The 23,390-nt window shown below is 38.6% G+C and overlaps 1 protein-coding gene across 5 annotated transcripts in view; it reads left to right on the top strand.

Moving 5' to 3' along the window:
* The window catches only part of Lin52 (lin-52 DREAM MuvB core complex component), an 82,306-nt gene that overhangs the window by 39,264 nt on the left and 19,652 nt on the right, over nt 1-23,390 (top strand). Inside the window, exon 6 of one of the 5 annotated variants that reach the window (XM_027418506.2) lies at nt 16,697-16,916. The exons of the other annotated variants lie outside the window; for them this stretch is intronic. Within the exon in view, the coding sequence (XP_027274307.1) occupies nt 16,697-16,779 (83 nt within the window). The 3' untranslated portion in view covers nt 16,780-16,916. Of the gene's footprint in view, nt 1-16,696; nt 16,917-23,390 lie in introns of those variants that run through there. 5 annotated transcript variants of the gene reach the window in all.

Raw genomic sequence — 23,390 nt, 5'->3', positions numbered from 1 at the left:
GGTTAAAACTTTAAAACTCTTCAAAAGAAATAGGCATAACTATTCATGGCCTCAAATTAGCAGTGGCTTCTTAGATGTGATACCAAAAGCATAAAGCTTTGGAATGGGAAAAAAGTTGAGGTTCATCAGAGTTCAGAACTTTGTGCTATAGTACCATTGAGAACTGGGGGTGGGCAGGAAAGTTACCTTCGTGCACATTGACAGATGAGTGGCTAAAAAACAAGGTCAGTGACCACATGCAGTGGACTGAACTCACCTCTGAAGGAAGGAAATCTGACCTTGAGCTTTGGGGATATTATACTAAGTGGAAAAAAAAATGGTCATAGTAAGAGAAATCCATGATTCCACTCATGTGAGGTAACTAAAAGGACAAAACAGATGGAGTGGTTGCCGGCTGAGAGGAGTGGGGATGAAAAGTTGCTGTTTAATGGTTACAGAGTTTCTTGAGACTGGCTGTTTGATGTTAATTGATTGTAATGATACCAGGTGACTTTTACTCTTAAAAATGGTTAAGATGATGGATTTTAATTGTAATCACGATAACTTTAAAAAGAGAGATGCTATTTTTATGATATTGACTTATGTCTCGATTTTTAAAGTTGTACGAGGTGAGAGAAAATACCTTGTCCAAGAATCACTTAAGGGATGTGAAGGAGTCTGTTTCATAAGCTTGCTTCTTGGTTAAGGATTTTTTTTTTCTTTAATGTTGCAGATTTTATTTTTCTTTAAATTTTGAATGAGTCTCATTCACTTCTTTTCCTTGTATCTTTCAAAATGGGTATGACATTATCTCCTGATCTTGGTGTTATCCTAATATCTGGGAATCTACCAAGGGTTAACATCTATTTCTTTGGATTTGACTATTATAATAAGGATAATAAGTAGAACATTTATTATGGGCTGTTTTGAAAAGCAGTGTACTAGACCTTGGGTATCAAATACATGAGCATCTCTCAAAGCACTAATGGCCTTGTTAGGGAAACAAGGCCATTTATAAAGATTATTCACAGTGGCGACTGTGCTAAGTATGAGGTGCTTGACTAGCATAGTTTACAGGCAGGAGAGAGAGTAGTCCGTGGGGAAAGTAAAATAAAGAAACAAGTGCTTATCAGTGGTAAATTGGTTCCCTCCTGACTGTCAGATTCTCTGTAAAACACATCACTCCTAAAGCAGTTGCTATTACATTGACCGGCTCAGATCATTTTATTCATATCCATTTCTCTTGTCGGCAGTCCAGTAAAAACATTGCTTGTTTGTGTGTTCTTGCACACACAACCAGTAATTAGACAGTTAGAGAGGCACATCATGTGGCATAATTTGGCCACTGAACTGTGTGGTGCCTCTCTGTATTTGTCCTATTAAGCCTGTGAGTGGCAACAAAGAAAAATGGGGAAGTCACCACTGTTGTGCATCTCTGGCCTAGTGAATTTGACCTGTGCCTTGAAAATAATTTTGATTAGTTTTGCTTTTTGTGTTGAATGGATTTACTACTCATCAGAGTCCAAAAGACCCTTCTTTTAAAAATAAATATTCTTTTATTTTTTTAAATGCCTTTTCCATGTCAAATGTTTACTTATGTATGACATGCAATGATGGTTTTAAATATTCACTAGGCACAGCTCATTGTTAAAGCCCTGAAGCAGTTAGCTGATACTGCAGCTATTTTTTTTTTAACTATTCAAGACTCCTTTAAAAAGATTAGCAAGAACAGTGTTAAAAATTCACAGCAGCACTATATATCAGTTCTGGCTTGGCAGGCTTTGACCCAGGACTGTGCAATGTTTTATTACCCTCAGCTATATATGGACACATACTTATAGCACCACTTTTGTAGCAGATATGTTTATAACTCTACAAAATGATTAGACTGACATAAAGCAATTCTCTAAATTCATAGGTATTAAAATATTCTGGCAGCTGTCTCCTTTTTACCCTTAAGTTGAGACATCATGATAAGATAAGACTGCACCAGGTCTGATTGGTACATGAATGAGGTTAGGCACAGTAGTCTCATATTATTGACAAGGGTCTTTGTCACTACAAATAGGAGAAATCTTGGGGGAGAAGTTCTAGTTACCATAATTCCATTTGGGTCTAGTCATATTCTTGATTTTAAGAGAGTACTTCGAACACATTCCATATGATCATGTAAGAAAGAAGGTTATAAAAATGTCTTTGAATTCTAACTAAAATATCTTACTTGATATTGAAAAACACGTCATCTAAACTAGATGTGATATTTCACACACACATAAACAGCTCCAAGGAGGTAGAAACAGGAAGATTGTTAGTTTGAGGCCAGCCTGGACTGTAGAATGTATTTGCAGCCTCAACTATATGATATAACTTTGTCTCAAAGGTCAAAGGCCAAGATGCATGGTGCTGTCACCTGTAATTCCAGCATGTGAGAGTCTCTGGTAGGAGAATTGTGCCCGGAGTTTTAAGGCCAGCCTGGGCTACAAGGTGAGAGACACTGTCTGAAAAAACACAAAAAGAAAGCCAAGAGCAGGAATGTAGCTTAGTTAGTCTAGCATGTGCAAAGTCCTGAATTCCACCCCCAGAACCACAAAATAAAACAAGAAATTAAAAGCATAATCTCTTTAGGAGCTAGAGGTTCTGGTTAGGGTTAAAAGAGTGTTAAAGAGAGCTGAAATGGAGATTCAGGCATTGACATAGGCTTTTCTGTCCTCAAACTGGGCTTCTAGTAATCCCTGGACTCCAGGTCCAGGTGGGGGCCTCAGAGTCTGGGAGGGTACAGTCGTCTCAGCAGCTTTCTGACCGCTTTTCCTAAGCACTTTCTGCCTGCTTCATATTGCTTCAGATTCTCTTAACGTCAAACAATTTGCAGTTTGAAATATTTTCCTGAATTAGTAAGTGCTCACTTATTGCTACAGAACACCTGAAGTCCCATAATTTGGAAATAAAAGGTTATAGCTCTCAGTTCTGAAGGGTTGAAGTTAAAGTTGGATATGGTGTGCATTTGGTAAGAACCTCCTGCTGCGAGTTAATGCAACAGAAAAGCAAGGGAGAGAGTGCAGAGGAGGTAAAAAGGAGGAGTGGCCTTACTCTGTAACAACCTCTTTGCCTTTGCTGAGATGTGTGAACGTCCGTGCAGCCATCTCAGAAAACTGGTAGGCAATGTCTGATAAAGCTGTGCCCTATGACTCTGTGGTTCTAGTGCTAGATGGACATCCTAAAAATAGAAAAGCACAGATTTGTGTATCAAAAGATGCATACAAGGTTAGGGAGATGGCTGGTGATAATCTTAAGTGCATTGACAGTAGCCTGAATAATGTAATCATTTGTTAGCAAGGATGTAATAGAGGATGGAGAGGTGGCTCAGCAGTTGAGAGCACTTGGAGACACAGGTTTGGTTCCCACCACCCACATGACAGCTCGTAACCACCTACAACTCAGTTTGCAGAGTCCTCTTCTGACCTTTTTGGGCTCCTGAATGTGCGCAGTGCACATATACACACTCTCACATGTATACACAATAAATAAATAATAAACATTTTAAAAGAATGTAATAAAATATTTATAACTATGAAAATATATGAACTGTTAACTGTATGCAGTAGTACAAGTCATCATAGGAGCATTGAGCATTTGCTGTAACAAATGCCCAACAAAAGCAGCCTAAAGAAGAGTTTCTTTGACACAGAGTTTCAGGATGCAGGTTAACATGGCAGGGAAGTCACAGCAGAAAGAACTGATGTGAATGGTCGCATGGAATCCATAGAGAGGATGCAGAACAGACTGAATGCTAATGCACAGCTCACTGAGGGCCTCAGATCTTCAAAACAATGTTGTTTAACAGGGGGTGGAAATCAAACATTGTGGTATCCTCCAGAGTAAAACAATTTATTCAAAAAAACTTATAAAATACCATGACAAAGTGTGCTCAAGCTTCACACTTGGGCAATCCCCTTTGGCTTTGGACAACCTTTGGAACTTAACTATACTTTGATTTTCTCAAAGTGATACAAAAATACAAAAGAGCACAGGTTATACAGTCTCATTCATATAACGTTCAAAAACACCCAGTCGAGACAAAATAAGGATTGCCTTAGGATTGTGATGGCTGGGAGGACCCACAGTAGAGAGGCTTCTGGGTGACTGCAGTCATTCTCTTTATATTTTGTTGTTTCATGAATATGTGATTTTGTAAAGTTTCTTATATTTACTTACATAGTTTTCTGTATATATGTTATACTTCTGAAATTAAAAATTTGTAAAGACAAAAAGTAAAAAGTCTTGAAGTAAGTTGGGGCTGGAGAGATGGCTCAGAGGTTAAGAGCACTGACTGCTCTTCCAGAGGTCCTGAGTTCAATTCCCAGCAACCACATGGTGGCTCACAACCATCCGTTATGAGACCTGGTGCCCTCTTCTGGTGTGCAGATATGCATGGAAGCAGAATGTTGTATACATAATAAATAAATAAAATCTTTTAAAAAAATTGAAGTAAGTTGACCATAGTCCAATAACCAGTTTTTCCTTAAATTGAAATATAACTCTTACAGCTGGGTTTGGGTTTTGAAGCTCATGAAAGAAAGGTCCTGTTAACAGTAGTGGTTTCTAACCAGCTGGGAAGAGAGCTTGAAGAGGAAGGGAACCCACCTCTAGACTTCAAAACATTTTTCCTTCCTTCCTTCCTTCCTCCCTCCCTCCCTCCCCTCTTTTTTTCTTTTGGTTTTTCAGAGACAGGGTTTCTCTGTGTAGCTTTGGAGCCTGTCCTGGAACTAGCTCTTGTACACCAGGCTGGTCTCGAACTCACAGAGATCCTCCTGCCTCTGCCTCCCGAGTGCTGGGATTAAAGGCATGTGCCACTACTGCCCGGCTCAAAATATTTTCTTAGCAAAACAAACTTAGCTATTAATGTATACCATGTTTTTGTGCCTTAAAGTTTTGGGTTTGTTTTTATTTGGTTTTTGTTTGTTTTGACTTTTGAGAACAGAGTCTTACTATATATAGCCTTGGCTGGCATGGAACTCACTATGTAGATCAGACTAGCCTTGAACTCATAGAGACCTTCCTGTCTCTGCCTCCCAAGTGCTGGGATTAAAGGTGTGTGTCAACATTCCTGGCTGGTTGTGTTTTTGTTTTTGTTTTTGTTTTTTTTAACACAAATATCCTTAATAATGCAATGTGACTCAAAAAATAAAATCAAATGTGGCTCGCAGAGCATCATTAAATGAGGTGTCGCTGGATTGCAGAAAGGATGATAAGGAATGTGATTCAGTAGATGGCAGCATTTCCTTTGAAGTTTTTAGTTAAAAGGTAGGCACATGGGGTAAATCTTAGCAACTTTTTCTTTTCTTTTCTTTTTGTTTTTTGAGACAGGGTTTCTTTACGTAGCTGTGGCTGTCCTAGAACTAACCCTGCAGACCAGGCTAGCCTCCAACTCACAGAGATCCACCTGCCTCTACCTCCTGGGTGCTGGGATTAGCAACTTTTTCAGTAGGAATGAAAAGAGTCCCATAAATGGGACAAGTAAACAAAAATGTTTTTCATTTGCTATATTATTATCTTGAATGAACCAACGAAATTTAAAGTCCAAAACCAACTAGAAGACATAGTTTTCTACATAGAATCATAGAATAGCCCTAAGAAGTTTGTTTACTATGGTATTACTTCAGGGAATGCTAATATTTAGGAATATCTATACATGTTCCAAGATTGAGATTATTACTAACTGCTTTGGGCAAGCATGTTGGTGGAATTTTCTGACAAGGAATGTAGTTGAACAGAAATTAAAAATAAAGTTGATCTGTTTTGCTGTTCATTTTTTAATTTTCTCTGTGTGGGTATTTTGTCTGCATGCACATAGGTGTGTCACTTGCATGCCTGTTTCCCACAAAGACTAGAAAAGGGGTCAGTTTTTCTGAAACTGGAGTAACAAGCCTTCTTGTGGGTGCTGAGAATCAAACCCTGGTCGTCTGGAAGAGCAACAAGCTCTCTCAACCACTGAGGCATCTCTCTACCCCAGTCTGTTTATTTTAATACAAATAAAATGGTATTTGAATAGTCTTTCTTATGTTCAGTTTTCCTTAAATGATGGTGCTGGAGGAAAGCATTATATTTAAGAACTCTGATATATAGGAGCTTCCATTGTAAGGAATTTTCTTTATATTAAAATAAGATGAGATAGATGTCAAGAATTATCAGCTATTTGTTCAGTGGCTGAGGGCACTTGCTGTTCTTGCAGAGGAAGAACAACTTGGGTCAGTTCCCAGCACCGCATGGTGAGTCACAAATAGCTGTTCAGGGGTTCTGACATCCTCTTCTGGCCTCCATGGCAACGGGACATATATGTAGTAGACATGTATGCATGCAGGCAAACTCTCATATGCAAAATAAAAGAAAGTCATTATTTTGAATATATTTACTTATTTTTATGTATATACGTGTTTTACCTGCATGTGTGTATGAGTACCATGCATGTGCCTGGTGCCCACAGAGGCCAGAAACCTTTGAGCCCCCTGGAATTATAGTTACAGATGGTTGTGAGATGCCATGTGGACGATGGAAACCTGAGCAAGAACAGAAAGTGCTCTTAACTATTGAGCTATCTCTCCAGGCCCTCAAAAAAAAAAATACAAACTTAAAAAAAAAATTATCAGTTAATCAAAAGACAAAAACATGCCTATTAAGTAGAATAGGTTCACTTCACAAACTAATAACTTATAGTCTGAAGAATTAATACTCATCTTGACTTTGTACTGTATCAGCTGGTGACTGATAGCCTAAATTTTCCTTTTCTTGTCTGTGAAATACAGATGGTAAATAATAACTTCTCAGTATTCCTTATGGGTTGTTGAGTGTACCAGAGGGATGAATTGTCTTTAGGGCACTGTGGATGGATGCTACAATGTTTTTTATACTGTTCAGTTGTTTCCTGGAATTTTCCTATAGTGGAAAACTTACAGCTTTAACAGCATCATTATTTGAGTCTTTACTAATAAGCATTGCAGAAAGTGCACTCACATGCTTTGTCTCTAAAGACTGTTGACCCCATTTTACAGATGATGAAGAGCTGTGAACCAAGTCTAAGCCATCTGACTCCATAGCCATTACCTTTAGCATATAATGCTCTTGTGACCAGGATGTACTTGAGGGGTTTTAAAATTGTGTGCGTGCGTTCGTGCATGTGTAATGAGATCAGAGAACAACTTGAAGGGTACAGATCCCCTGTGTGGGTACAGGGGATCTAACGGAGATTGTCAAGCATGATGGTAGGTAACTACCTGCTGAGCCATCTTGCTGGGCCCCTATGACACACTTGAGTCTTGGCTTTCCCATTTGAGTATTCAAAAGCCAGAACATTTTTAAATGAAGTTGGGGCCTTAAAGGAAAATATGTTTCACTTGGGGATTCTCAACAGAATCCTCATGCATGTAATGACTAATTTGAGAGGATAGGAAGTTCATGCTTCTGATGTAGGCCTGTATTTTGTCTTTAGAGCACAGGCAAATAATTTCTAGAAGATTCAGCTTAAGGAGAGGAATAAAGAGGGATATACAATCTAGAGTGTTAAGCTGTCGAGGTTAAGCATGTGCTATCTTTTTGTTTACAGACACCTCTTCTAATTATATTTTAATATTAGAGCTGACTTTGCTTTTCCTTTCTTCCTACCTATTGTGCTCATGCCTTTTTAAAGCTGTTTCTGCTTACTGTAATTTATGTGTTGATAATATAGAGAATGCATTCAAAATTGATAACTAATTATGTTAGCAACTTAATTTACTTTTGCTATTCCTGTTAGGCAAAAATAAGTTTATGTGATTTTTTTAAATTATAAGTGTTATCTTTCAGTATTTCAAAGATAATTTTTAGTGGAGAGCGATTTTTTTTTCAAAAGTTTACCTTGTTCTATAAATACATAAAATTACTATTCATGTTTTGGCTACTTTCTGATCTAGTCTATAAATTGTCACTATTTTTAAATAAACATTTTATTATAGTTTTATATGTAAAAGGGTGTTCTTATATCATGTATATCCATTTCCCCTATTATTATTAGTGTGGTATATTTGTTGGTGAAATGGCTCAATGGTTAAGCCTTGGCATGTTAGCATGATGACCTGAGTTCAATCCCTGAAACTCGCATAAAAATGGAAGGTGAAGGGGTTGGAGAGACTCAGCAGTTAAGAGCACTGGATATTCTTCCATAAGACAGGGTATCCAACACCCTCGTACATGCAGGCAGAACACCAATGCACATTTAAAAGAAAGTTTTTGAAAAAGTGGAAGGTGAGGACACCTCCACAAAGGTGTCCTCTGTGGCACATGTGTGTCCGCCCACACAATAATAAATAAACAATTCTTAATTTAAAAGTTAATGACTAAGATAATGATGGTGATGATGATGAATCAACAAAGTCCATAAATTAGGTTTTCTTAGTTTATTATTAATGTCACTTTTTCTGTTCCAAGGCACCAAATTACAGTTAGTAGTCACACCTCCTAAGGCTCTTCTTAGCCAATGCAGTTTCTCAGGTTTTCCTTGTTTTGGAAGACTTGATATTTTTTTTAGAGGTGCTGATAAGGACTACTGTAGAATGTCCCTCAGCTGGAAGTCAGCTGATGTGTGTCTCATAGTTACAGTTTGTCTTCCACTGTACACATTGTGTTATACATACAGGGAAGGCAGGTGAGAACTGGAAAATATTAAGGGTGGATAAGTAAAAACAAGCATCAACTGTGTTCTGTGTTGACACTGAAATAGTGACAGTAATCCTTGCATTTTTTTTAAATATTTTTTTATCATTTTTCCTAAGAAAACAGTTCTAATTCTGGTGTCTTAGTGATAGAATCTGCTCCTTTTCTAAAGTACTTTCTTCTCTAATTTCACCAACTGGGGGACATTTTGGATGCGTTTAAATGTTACTCTTAAGAGCTTTATTTAATCTGTATTGCCCTCTTAATCCATAATGGGCAATTTTGGATGAATTGTTAATTGATTGAAATTGTGGAAATTTTATGGCATGCTGTTTTATCAATGTAGCCTAGAGTGGCATAGATTAAAACAGGATCTGGTTTAGTTAATATTCTAAGGTGGATGCTCAAAAGTTTTGAGTTAGTGGTTTTGGTTTGTATTCCAGCCTGGTTTAAATTCTGCTAAGAATTATTGTCTTTTAAATAACTGAGGTCCTCAATTCTACTCCATTAAGGGCCACTTTTCTGCCAATCAAAAAGCAGCATCCCAGAGATTGATTTTTTTGTTATACTGGATAGTTATAGCTGCCTAGTGACAGCATTTCCAACTCTTTTATGTAAACAGAAAGCAATCAGATAAGCACTAATCCAAGGATTATGGGGACCCAAATCCGGGGCTAGAAGAATCTCTGCAGTGTATGTCACTGGCTCTTTGCCTTCTAGTGTCAAGCAATGTCTCTTTTTCCTGGAAAGCCTGCTTGCTGCTTGTGCTGCCTGTTAGATGTCTGTATGCTAAAGCAGAACACCTCCAAAGTCCTGAGTGGAATTCAAAAAGACACTCACATTTCCATAAATAAATTAGGAATTCAGCGGTTTCTTCGGGCTAATCAGGGCAGGCTGATAAACCTTGCTAGCTGTTTAATAAATGAATTGTGACTGATTACCTATTAATATGGACGCCTCAGGAATTCACCCTGGGGGAAGCAGAGCAGTGAAATAGAGAGGGGCATGGCCCCTTGGGAAATCAGGGCTTCATGTTTGCAGCTTAAATATCTCTGTGAAGTATCAATAAGGAGGTAATTGAATTTTGAACACAAACATGAGTGCTAGATGGATGAAAGGGGGAGGGGGACCAGATAGGCTCTTCTCTGCCCCTACATTCTCCCCTCCCCTTTTCCTTAGAGACCACTCTAGTAAAGATAGATGCTAAATCCATTAAATAAAGATTAGACTCTGTCGTTGTAGAAAATGGCAGCTTAGCTGGATCCCTGGGCAAATTGGGGCCTTTTGCAATACAGAAAATTAAAATATACATTTTTAACAAGTATGCTATCCTGCTAGCAATAATGCCAGGCTAGCTTGTGCTCTTCCTTTGGATTGGCTTTTGTTTGGACACATCACTTTCTCTTGTATTAGTGCCAATCTTTTCTGTATTCTGGGAGCAGAAGGAGCTGGGTTTATTTATTTATTTTTAAAGCTTCTGTTGAGGCCTTTCTCTAGCATCCTGCTTGTTTGTAATCAGAGCAGTGGGAAGGAGATTACTGTCCCATGAATTGACGGTAGATAAATGTCCCCTCCCCTTAACTGGTGGGCCCAGTAGAGCCCAATCACTTGTATTTCAGGGATGATTGGAGACTGTACAGCTGAGCAAGAAAGGGCTAAAGACTGACATAAACATTGATGTTTTGGGTGCAATTTTACTTGGCTTTATTTCCTCTAGATAAGGTTATTGATTTGCTTTGTCCTGCTAGTTTAAGCCAGATGAAGTCATATTAACATAGAGAAAGAATTGGCATCATTTCGTTATAAATCATACTTATTCCTTTGTTAACAATGACAAAAGCCAAGTCGTAAGTACTTTTCTTTTTCATGTGATTGGGTTTTCGATTTGTCTATTTCTTTAACACAGTTGTTTGTGTGCCTGAGTGTATGTCAGTGTGTCATGTATATGTAGAAGCCAGTGGTGTCAGATCCTTGGAACTGGAGATACAGACAGTTGTGAGACACCATGTGGCTGCTGGGAACTGAACCTGGGTCTACTGCAAGAGCAGTGATTGCTCTGAGCCCCAGTGCCATCTCTCCAACCCTTAAATACTTTTCTTTTAAAATATATATATATTATTGAAGTGTAAATCTAGTTAATCTGATCAATAAAAACCAGGAGTCAGATTTTGGAGTAAAAACCTGAAAGATAGAGGAGCAGCTACCAGTATATCTTCTATGGTTCCTCCGACCAAAAGGCCAAAGTTCTTTCTGAGCCCTGCCTTAACCACTTCCTGACCTCTCTCTACAGTCCTCCAAACCTCTATGGGCAGCTAGTGGCTGGCCCCGCCCTCTGACTCCAAGCAAGCTTTATTTGTCAAAACACAATGAAAATATCACACAACATATTACTACATTTTATTTGTTTTTTGTCTGTGGGTGTGATTAGAATTCAGAAAAAGCCTTTTGGGAGTTATGTCTCTCCCAGGGATTGAACTCAGATTGTAGGCTTGTTGGAAGCTACCTTTTCCCACCAGGCCACCTCTCCAGGCCTAAGTACTTTTCTTTATGTGATACTTAATAATGGCATTTTGGACTAAGGTTTGAGTTAACCGTTGTTATTACCAGATATTAATTGATTGTTAAATGGCATGGCCAATGGTGAAAAAGTGTAACTTTTTCAGTCTCAGTGTTTCTTTTAACAAATCATTTAATGCTATTGTTTATAAAATTCCTTTTTCTCTTTGGATTCTACAAGATAAAATCTAAATTCCTTAGGCCATCATGAAAGGCAAGAAGCTTCTACTTATCTTTCAAAGAACTTCAGATAAATTTTTGTCGTTCATAGTAGAGTCTACACTTGGCTTTGAGGCTTTGCATAGAATAAAAAAATATACGGCTCCTTAGTCCTAGTAATCAAGGACACCATTTGCCAGATGGTGTTTTGTTGTCATTGTTTTTGTGTAGCTTTTTGTTTGTGTTTGTTTTTAAGAGAGAGCCTCACTATGTGACTCTGACTATTCTGGAACTCACTATGTAGACAAAACTAGATGTAGATCACAGAGATATTCCTGCTTCGGCCTCTACCTCCAGAATACTGGGGTTAAAGGTGTGCTCCAGCCAGGCATTGGTGGTGTACGCCTTTAATCCCAGCACTAGGAAGGCAGAGGCAGGAGGATCTCCGTGAGTTCGAGGCCAGCCTGGTCTCCAGAGCGAGTGCCAGGATAGGCTCCAAAGCTACACAGAGAAACCCTGTCTGGGGCGGGGGAGGGGGAGTGTGTGCTCCACTATGCTCTTCCTTTACTTCCTAATTATCTTTTTCTTAAGCTTTCTGGGGATTTTAGCATAGCTGTCATTCAGTAAGGCATTTCCTGGCTTTGTGTATTCATAACCAGAAAATTATATACAGTGTAACATTGCTTCTTTTTTTCACTTTTATTGAAAGCAGCTTTTTTTTTCTCACATAACTTATCCCTATTACAGTTTCCCCTCCCTCTACTCCTCTCAGATCCACCCCCTTTCTGTCTCATTAGAAAACAAGCAGGCTTCTAAAGACTAATAATAAAATATAAGATGAAATTAAATTAATACAACAGAATAGGACAAACAAACAGAAGGTAAAGAGTCCAAGAAAAGGCACATGAAGCAGATATGGATACAGAGACCCATTCATTTGTATAGTCCAGAATCCATAAAAACACTAAATGGGAAGCCATAATATATAGGAAAAGAACACATTTCCGCTTCCTCTTCTGCAGAACTCTCTGAGCTCTAAAGGAGGGGGAATTAATATAGAGAGAGGCATTCTATTTAGGGCTGAGTGTTACAAGATCTCTCACTCTCTGCATAATGTCTGGCCGTAGGTCTCTGTATTTGTTCCCATCTGCTACAGGAAAGGCTTCTCTGGTGTTGGCAGAGGAAGGCACTCATCTATGAGTGTAGCAGAGTGTCATTAGGAGTCATTTTATTGCTACATATTTTTTTATTAGTTTGTTTATAACAGTAGTATTTGGTTTTACCCTAGGTTCCTAAGCTGTCCAGTCTGGGGTTCTTGGTCACCCAAGCAATGTCAGATATGGGTTCTGTCTTCTCGAGTGGGCCTTAAGTCAAGTCAGATATTGGTTACTCCCACAAACCTTGCCACCATTGCACAGGCATATATTGCAGGTAGGACAGCTTGTAGCTTGAAGGTTGATAAAATAGCTTCTTAAAGTTATTGATTTTTTAGCTGTGTGGGTAGTGCTCAAGGGTGTCTTAAGTAATCTCAAGAATGATTTAACCTGGAGTTCATGAGTTTCCCAGATCACAAAAAGTTTCTCGTGTGTATGTGTGGAGTATTCATAGCTGTTATCAGATTCTTAAAAAGAATTGTGTTCCCCACCACAGCCCAGTACCCCCAAATGTGACCTTATTAGGAAACAGAGTCTTTACAGAGGTAATCAAATTAAAACAAGGTCTTTAGTTTCAGACCTAATCCAACATGGTTTACAAAAGGGAAGTGAACACAGAGGAAAGGCACTATAGCCAAGGAAAGAGATATGGAACAGATGCTTTCTTTAAATCCCTCAGAAGAAACTAACCCTGTCAATCCCTTGATCATTGCTCTTGATCTTGGACATCTAACCTCCAAAACTATGAAAAAATAGAAACGTCATATTTAATCCACTTAGTTGTTTGTTGTGGTAACCATAGCTAACTAATATAGTCTCCTAGCTGTTATGGTGCTTATATCTACGAATTACAGAACCTCAACCACTGTGGACTGAAGACTGAGATGTTCCACCTCAGAGGTACTTTGTTTCCAAGATTGGTTTTCAGCAACTCAGCAATGGAAACCCATATTAGTTTCCCCTTCAGTGTGCTCAGTTCTTCTTAGATTGGCCTCTCTCATATTTTCAAAATGGCCAATACAGGTTTTTACATCATATGATGACAGTAGTACTCTAAGAAGAAAGATTTCTCCCTCTGAATTCTTTTTTATCAGTGAGAAACTATCAGAAGCTTTAAAGTGGATTCCCCTCATGTGCCATTGAACGATATTGGTCAAATTCCTATGCCCAGAAGCCCTTTCAAGGAAATGAGATGGCCATGATTGACTTAGATGGACCAGTAAAAGGGTTTATCCTTTGGGGTTAGAAGGACCCCAGCCACCCCCTGAATATCCCATAAACACTCTGTATTTGAATAAAACCTCAGTTTGGGCTGGAGATGTAGCTCAGATGGTGCTTGCCTAGCATAGACAAGCTAGGGGCTCAGGCAAATGGATCAGAAATTTAAAGTCATCCTTCACTATATAGCAAGACTGAAAGTAGACTGGGATACATGAGATCCTGTCTCAAAAAAAGAAAGAAAGCCTGTAGGTGGTGGCGCACACCTTTAATCTCAGCACTGGGGAGGCAGAGACAGGAGGATCTCTGTGAATTTGAGGCCAGCCTGGTCTATGGAGTGAGTTCCATAACAGACAGGCTACACAGCTACTCAGAGAAACTCTGTCTGAAAAAAAAGGAGAAAAAGTTTGGTTAGGCAAGATGTGTTCTGACATCACATCAGGAGGCAGAGATAAGAAGATCATGAAATAGAGACCAACCTGGGCTACATAGCGAAACTTTGTTTCTAAAAACAAAACAAAAAATAGGAAATGTTGGCGGAGAGATGACTCAGCATTTAGAAGCACCGACTCTTCGAGAGGACCAGGATTCAACTCCTAGTACCCACATACAAACTCACAACTGTTAACTCCAGTCTCAAGAGATCTTAGGCAGTCTTCTTGATTCCCTGGGCACAAGGCAGGCATGTGGTGCACAGACCACATAAGCAAAATACCATGAACATACAACAAATATTTTTTAAATGAAATGTTGGCATTAATGAAAGCTGTTATATGATGTAGCTGGACATAAGATTACGGGTTTTGGTTTTGATTTGTCTTACTCTGTTTTGTTTTTATGTTTTTCTGAGACAGGGTAGCCCTAGCTGTCCTGGAACTTCCTCTGTAGACTAGGCTGGCCTTGAACTTAGAGATCTGCTGCCTCTACCTCCCCAGCCATGTGCTGCCACCACCACCACTACCCACGTCAGTTATTGTGGTTTGGTTTTTGTTTTTAAGATTTATTTATTTTTATTTTATGCGTATGAGTATTTTACCTTATTGTATGTATGTATGTATGTATGTATGTATGTATGTATACTGCATATGTTCCTTGTGTCTGTGGAGGCCAGAAGACTATTGGAATCCCTGGAATTGGAGTTACAAATGGTTGTGAGCCAGTGGTGCTGGGAACTGAGCCTCCTGGGTCCTCTGCAAGACAGTGCTTGTAATCACTGAGCTATCACTCCATACCTGCATAGGACTCTCTATAGACCCAAACACTCCTCTTTCTGTGAGTCTATACATTTCTGTAATTTCTAATTATAGATTAAGAGCCATTAGCTGGGGTAGCCACTGTTCTTCCCCATCCCCTTTACATAGTCCTTTATGTATAAGACTTGGTGAAAATTCATTTTACATTCATTATTTATAATAAAAGGAAACAATTTCGCTTTTTAAAGAATTTTTTCTCTATACTGTAGGTAATGCTCTCGTTTTCACAAATATCTTCTAGTTAATGTGTGCTTAACATTAATTAACTTACTCTTTACTCTCCCAATCTAATGGAAATACTAGATTATAACCAATCTAATACTCTGTGGAATTCTACCGACACTTTGCTTAATGTGATTTAAGGCAGTATATAATCACTCCTTGCAGTCTTAAGGTCAGTTTTCAATTCATGAGACTCATATATCCTGTCTCGTTTTAATTAATTTTGCAAGGAAGATGCCAGGAGAAGCAGTATTAAATGCTTTCATATAATCAGTTATTTCATCTATTGGGTTCTTGTCAGCCACTAACCCTGTCACTTTATCATAACAATATAAAGGGTTTCTGATGTAGTTCTTACATGCATGATTCGAATAACCTTGCTTAGGGTTGTCTTACTCAGAATAGTATTAGAGTTTTTTTTTCAGTAATTACTAGTTTTGCTTGTTTGGGCTCGGGGTCTTTTGTTGTTTGTTTTGTTTTTAACTAGGATTTGGGGATGGGCTTTAATTGGCATCAAGTGTCACACAGTGGAACTGGTAAGACAAGCATAATATATGACAACTGAAGAACACTTAAATTATAAGTTATAAACTAAAAAAGATAGGAGCAGGAGAGTCCACTGTGGCAAAGGAAAAAAATAGAAAAAGTACAACACTTCAAGAAAAATGAAGGGGAAGAAAAAACTACTCACCAAAGAAATTAAGAGAGCTCGATATGGTTAAGGGATTAGGAGAGTCATCCTTTATTAACATTATGTTTTGGTGTCTTCCAGTGTCTGTTGGTTTGTTTTTAATTTTGAAATTTGTTAAAACCTATTCTTGAAGTATGGGAGGTAGTTCTTTTGTAAGGTGCTTGTCTTGCAAGCACAAGGAGCTGAGTTCAAGCCCCAGAACCCACATTAAAAAAAAAAAAAAAAAGTGTGGTGATGTACCCCTGTCACCCCAGTACCTGGGAAAAGGAGATGGAAGGATGCATGCATGGATCAGATTTGCAGGCCAATCAGTCTAGCCAAATTGGTGAACTTCAGGTTCAGCGAGCAACCCTGCCTCAAAAGTTAAAGTGATGGGTCAGTATATGCATGTGACAAAACATTCATACACATAAAATTACTTAGTTAATAAGGAAAGAAACCTCTATGGGAATCTGATTGCCCAGCTTTGATCTTCAGAGCCCTCATGAAGGTGGGAAGAGAGAAGTAGTTCCACAAAGTTATCCTTTGACCTCCACACACATGCCTTGGCATGCATGTGTCTACACAGATCACATACACCAGATGATGATGGTGGTGGTGGTGGTGGTGATGATGAAATTAAATTCTTTAAAATTGTTAGTCACTGAAGAAGACAACCTGACATCAACCTCTAACCTCCGCATACACAGACATCCATGCATACATGCACAAGGGTTTGGGTCCGTACTGAAATACTGTAAATTATGCACACCCGAATGGTAAGTCTTCCCTTCCCCAACTAGGCCTTCAGCTGCTTGGAAGAGACTTCTCCAGGGAATCTGACTTCTCCAAGGAAACCGACCAGCCCAAGGACAGTAGTGACTGATGTTAGACGTTCTCCAGCTCAACAATGTAGTCAGCAAGCCCAAACATGATTTCTAGAGTTTGCAGGGAATGTCTTGCCTGGTTTGTTTGTTAGTATATTTACTTGTTTTAGGTTAGCAGTGTTTGAGAAAATTTTTTGTTTTTGTTTGTTTTTCTTGACAGGGTTTCTCTGTGTAACCCTGGCTCTCCTGGAACTAGCTCTATAGAGCAGGCTGTCTTTGAACTCAGAGATCCACCTGCCTCTGCCTCTGCCTCCTAAGTGCCAGGATTAAAGACGTGCGCCACCATTGCCTGGCAAGAAAATTCTTAATATGAAAACTAAAGAAAAAAAGCAACAGCAATAACCAAAAAACACCTTGGAGAAAGTAGAGTATGATTTTAGGAAGGTGAAGTTAAATTTCATGATACATTTTGATGTTTTTTCAAAGATTTAGACAGAGACATAGATTCCATGGTTGAATTAGAAATAAATAGAAACAAAACAGAAAAACAAGCAAAATCCCAGGGAAATATACAAATATGCCAGGAAGGAAAAGAAATAGCTTATTTTACTATGTGGCAAGGTTATTGTTACTTTTATATGTTACTTTATATGTTAGAAGTTCTACCATATAACACTTCTTTAGGTTAACAATGGATAATATATTCAACTGATTGCATAAGATTATAATGGAACTGAAAACCCCTATTGCCTAGTTACATGTTAGCTGTCATAATACCTTAATAATATATGTTGTTCCTGTGCTTGTGTTTATGCTGCTGTAACAGATCTGCATGGCCAGTAATGAAAATACAGCAGGTGAGAAGCCAGCCAGCTTACCAGTTCTGCAAGTAAAAGCGCTGTTATGCAAGTCTGACTCCATGAGTTCAGTCTCTGCGACCCAGATAAGAGAGAAGGAAGGAACTGACTTCCCCAGAGTTGCCCTAGGACCTCCATACTTGCACCATGGCACACGTGCACTCACCACAATAATGATAATAGTGATTAATATTATATATATAAATATATAGCAAATATGGTGAAGTACAGAACATAGTACTTGATAACTGCAATACGTGATTGTGCTATGTATGTATTTACTACACCAAATTGTTACTGGTTTAAAAGTATACTCACATATATATATATATATACTTTCCTGTAAGGTATGCCATGTGATGCCAGCAGTACTCTCCTTTACCCTGTGTTTACTTTATCTCTGATTATATTGTGCTTGGCTTAATTGTATTATTTCACTCATCATAGCCCTAGAGCAATAAGATACACCATTTAGCCCTGGTATATAGTAGGCTGCAACAACTATGTTTGTATAACAATATTCTAATCTTTACACAAAGACAAAAAAAATCACCCTAGCGAAGCATTTCTTTGAATATGTCACTGCCACTAAGTGACACAAGGCTGTAGCACTCTGAGAAGATATAGTATTTGCGTATATAGTATTGAAATTAAAAGTAGGGGAAACATCTGCATGGCCAGATGTCTGGAAAACAGCTAAACCATCAGTGACTTTATTGGAACAAAGAACAAGTTGATAGATAAGGTGCCAAATTGAAAGAAAAAACAGTAAATAATATAGCATGTTATTTAGTTATTAAGAGACATTGAAATAATATAAAATAATACACTGAACAGGGCGAAAGTGGTTGCCACTGGGAAGTAACTAGTGGGAGCTGTGGGTTTTTTCTTTCTTTTAAAACCATTTAGAATTATTTGACTTTTGAAATATGTGCATATATAACTTTGTTGTTAACAATAGGTGTAATTGCCAAGTGTAGTGGTCTCAGCACCGAGGAGACAGAGGCAGGTAGATCACTATGATTTGAAAGCCAGCCTGGTCTACATACCAAGTTCCAGGCCAACCAGAGCTATACAGTAGGACACTGTCTCAAAAATAAACATACAAAAAAAAGGTGACCTTGGTAATAGGGAGAATAGAGGACAGCTATTACAACATTTAGATATATACGCTAAGTAATATTTAATTGCAAAATAAGTGGAAACCAAAATAAACAGAGAGCATGTAAGTGTGCCAAAGATAAAAGAAGACTACCTTCTTTGTTTATGAAAAAGAAAGCTAATTACTGTGAATTAAAATGTGGTTGTTTCTGTGTTATAAAATCTGTGACCAAATATTACTATAATCCAGAATAAATAATTCACAGTTTCTGATGAAAAACAACTATTTCCATTCAGTGATGTGGAAATGAAGCCCAAAGTCATTGGCAAGATGTCGGGGACAGATTTGAGTAAGAAATTTTATTCCTTTCTGGCTTTCCTGTCTTGATATAAGTGATACTGCGCCCATATTCGATGGAGTTGTAACCTCATTTGGAAAAATAAAATAAAATTATATGATAATTACCATTAATACACTATTTTAAATATTGACCTCTGGTTGCTGATGAATGTTAATGGGTAGGTTTTTTTTTTTTTTTTTTTTTTTGACAGGACATTGAATTAAGCATTGGGTCTGGGTGATCTCTCTGGGGAAGGTGAAATTGATGGATCCTTCTTCAGTCCCAGGTGGCTGGTCGGGAGAGCAGGTGTTGCTGGTATGGTTCATGCATTCAGCAGTCATAGTGCAAGTCTGATCAAGGCGTGTAGTCCCCAGACCACTCAGGCTAGTGCCTCTCCTGGGGAAGAGGCCAACATTGGCCTCCTATGCTTTTTTTTGTCTTGTTTTTAAGGGAGAAAAACTAATTATCAACCTACAGCATATGTCACTCACCCAAATCCCCGAAGGATGAAGGCATAGGTGACAAATGTTCTTGGAGACAGGGTTGAGCTGTCACTTGTCTTTCTAAGGGATCACCCATGTTTGTCTATAGCATTGCATCCCATTTCTCCTTATTTTGTGTTTTGTTTAAAGAAGTATTTAAGTGTCTCTAATCATAAGAGACTTGCATGCTTTCTAGAAACCTTTTTGGACTTGAGCAGCAGCCTCGTTGGAATGGTGATGGGTTGATTTCATTGCTCTAAGTGTTCAGGGTTTGCCCATTGACCTAGCTGTTGCTGAGAGGTCACCTACTTCCCTTTGCTTTTGACTGGACTCCTTACATCCCATTTTCCTCCCTTGACTAATTGAGCTTGGATCCTTGCTCTATCCCAGAGGACAGAGTTAGGTACAATGAGAAGTTCGAGAGCAGCTGCATGTTTACTTATGTATGTGCCACACCATTAAAGAATTTTGAAGCCAGGAGTGGTGGTGAATATCTTAGCTCCTGGTACTTGGGTGGCTGGGGCAAATGAGTTGCTACAAGCTTGAGGCTAGGACTTGCAGAGCAAGTAGTGGGTGAGCTAGGGCTACATAGCAAAACCTATCTCAAAAAGGAAAACAAATTAAGTCAGTAATACGGTATATATACAGATAGGCAAGCAAACCATTCTAAATGTCCAGAAACTAACTGGGCTTCAGAAGATGCTCAGTGCCTCTTGTTGAGTGCTGAGGCAGGACTCTGTGAGCAGCTGGGAGGCTCAGATTAGGCACCGATGGTCTGATCTCAAATACTCTTTTTTATTTATAAGAATCTTTGCTTTCAGAGGTCTTTGCAATAAGCTGTCTCTGTTGCAGTGCTCCATTTTACAGTGTTTCTGTTTATTTCTAATCTTCCAGTTCTCTGAGGAACAGTTGTTATTTTTTGTTGTTTTTGTTTTGTTTTGTTTTGTTTTGTTGGGGGGGTTGGGTTTTTGGGGGGGAATACTAGATTTTTTTGTTTTGTTTTGTTTTGTTTTTTAAAGACAAGAGTTTCTCTGTGTAGCCTTGGCTGTCCTGGAACTGGCTCTGTAGACCAGATTGGCCTTGAGCTCATAGAGATCTGCCTGCCTCTGCCTCTAGAGTGCTGAGATCAGAGACATGCACTACCACCACCCAGCAAAAATCAGTGAGTTTTTAAAACATCATTTAGAGTAAAGGGAAAGCTTTTTTTTTTTTTTTGTCTGAAGCCTGAATAACTTAGACAATAGTAAAATTTTCTGGATATAAAGGGCTGTTATGATTTGGCTGGAACTGTGAAATTGCTGATTTTATAAGCCCTTGAAAGTTTTTTTGTTTTGTTTTGTTTTGTTTTTTGTTGCTTTGATTGGGTTTTGGTGGTGATAATGGTTTTGGTTTTTTGTGTATATGGGTATTTTGCTTTCATGTATGTTTGTGTACTATAATCATGCCTAGTGCCCTCAGGCCAGATGAGGGTATCAGACACTCTACAACTCGAGTTATATAGATAGTGTTGGAGTCACAATCTTGTTGCTAAGAATCAAACTCGGGTCCTCTAGAAGAGCAGCCAGTGCTCTTAACCACTGAGCCATCTCTCCAGCCCTGGTTTTTGTTTTTGAGGGAGAAAATCTTGCTATGCTTTCCAGACCAGTCTCAAATTCCTTGCCCCCCCCCCCACACATCAAGTAGATGTATATAGGCTGTGTCACCACAGCACCTAGCTAGAAGTTATGAAATATTTTTGCTTTAAGGTTATTTGATAAAATACAGCATAACAAGTTCTAGGAGGTGGTCAAGTAAATTGATTTCAACAATCCTTTAAGAAAAAATGCCCATCAGCAATAAGACTTGAGAAGCTTCAGACAACGCAAGTACTAACAGTGGGGAAAGAACTGCAGATGGAAATCACCTACTTGTCCATTGTTAGTTGGCTGTATGACCTCACTCTTCACAAGAGGGCAGAAAGAAAAGTCCTATTTGAAAAGCATATTGAGATGTCAAGCTACTGTACAATTACTGAGGTCACCTATAACAACCTTAAGAATACACAGCTGATAATTCATAAATTATCAAAGTAAAACCTTGCTTATGTTAGTAATGAATTTGATATACAGGGGACTGAAAATAAAATGAAAACTCCGGGATAATACAAGTTAGTGGTTCTTGAGCACTAACTTGCATTAGAATTACCTCTGGGGCTTATTAAAATATGCATTCCTGGGCTCAGTCTCAATCTGAAGTTTCCTGTTTCAGATCTAAAGGAAAGCTTAAGAATTTACATGTCATAATAAGTTTTCAGATAATGCTGATGTGTTGGTCCAGGAACATTTTGAAAACCACTTACGTAGCTTTAAATGCTAACCTGCCTATATATACTCAGTGTCTAGTTAGGCCTGTATTGCTGTCATAAAACATCGTAACCGAAAGCAACCTGGCAAAGAACGAGTTTGTCTTTCAATTCTGAGGTCACACTCCATCTCTGAGGGAATTCAGGGCAGAAACGTAAGGCAGCAGGAACTCCTGGAACGTGGAACTCAGGCAGAGGTGGTGGAGAGGAGTACAGCTTACTGGCTTTCTCCCAGTGACTTGTTCTTACAGAACCCAGGGCCACACAACTCACAGGAAGCTGGGTCCTCCCACATGAATCAGGAAAATGTGCCACAGGCTTGCCCACCGCTCAGCCTCGTGGGGACATTTCCTCAATTGACCTTTCTTGCAAAATGACTCTAGCTGGGGTAAAGCACACACAGTCTACCGAAAGAAGATGGGTTCCTGACCTCCCCATCCAACACCTCCTCAGGGTCTTGGGGGAAAGGCTATCCCATGGTCACTAAACTCTGCACAGGTATTGTGTTTGTACAGAGCACCAACTCCTGAGAAAGTCAGTACCCAAAGGTTAGGGAGGCCCTTTCTAAGGAAGAGTGTTAGCTCCTTTTAGTGTCTGATCACCTGCAGTTATACACACATAATGAACATGAAATAAGAGCTTGTTAGTTAGGCGCAGGGCAGTGGTGGCACTCGCCTTTAATCCCAGCACTCAGGAAGTAGAGGCAGGCAGATCTCTGTGAGTTTGAGGCCAGCCTGGTCTCCAGAGCTATACAGAGAAACCCTGTCTCAAAACAAAACCAAAACAAACAAACAAACAAAAAACAACAAAAACTTGTTAATTAGACAAGTAAAATAGTATTTGAACAACAAAAACTTGTTAATTAGACAAGTAAAATAGTATTTGATTTTTAAGCCACTGGTCTAGCATCTTTAAAATTATTCTTTTTGCCTCACTTGTATATTAGTTTGAATATTAATAAAAATGGAAGTTTAAATTTAATTAAAAATTATAATAAATGCCCGGCTGGAGAGATGGCTCAGAGGTTAAGAGCACTGACTGCTCTTCCAGAGGTCCTGAGTTCAATTCCCAGCACCCACATGGTGGCTCACAACCATCCGTTATGAGATCTGGTGCCCTCTTCTGGTGTGTAGATATACATGGAAGCAGAATGTTGTATACATAATAAATAAATAAAGTCTTTTTTAAAAATTATAATAAATGCCTGCACAAAAGCTGATTAACAATATTTCCCTTATATTCTGTTTTGCCATATTGCTTACCCACAATCAACTTTTAAGATGGTAAATTATTTTTTAAAAATCCTAGTTGCTGATCTGCACTATGTAAGGGAGTGTTTTCTCACTACACAGCATCTATTAGGTGCAGGCTTCGCTCTGGAGCTAAGTGATGCAGACTGTTTAACATGAGTTGGTTTTTTCTGGCTAAGGATCTTTTTATTATTATTATTATTTCAAACTCATATTTTATAAGTATTAAAAATAAGATTACTTAGAAATATCAAAACAGGATATTCTGGGGAAGGCACAGGTTTAACTAGCTATTATT

This window comes from Cricetulus griseus, chromosome 5 (assembly GCF_003668045.3).
Source record: "Cricetulus griseus strain 17A/GY chromosome 5, alternate assembly CriGri-PICRH-1.0, whole genome shotgun sequence".
In the NCBI taxonomy this organism is placed as follows: Eukaryota; Metazoa; Chordata; class Mammalia; order Rodentia; family Cricetidae; genus Cricetulus; species Cricetulus griseus.
This window is presented reverse-complemented; position numbering and strand designations above follow the sequence as displayed.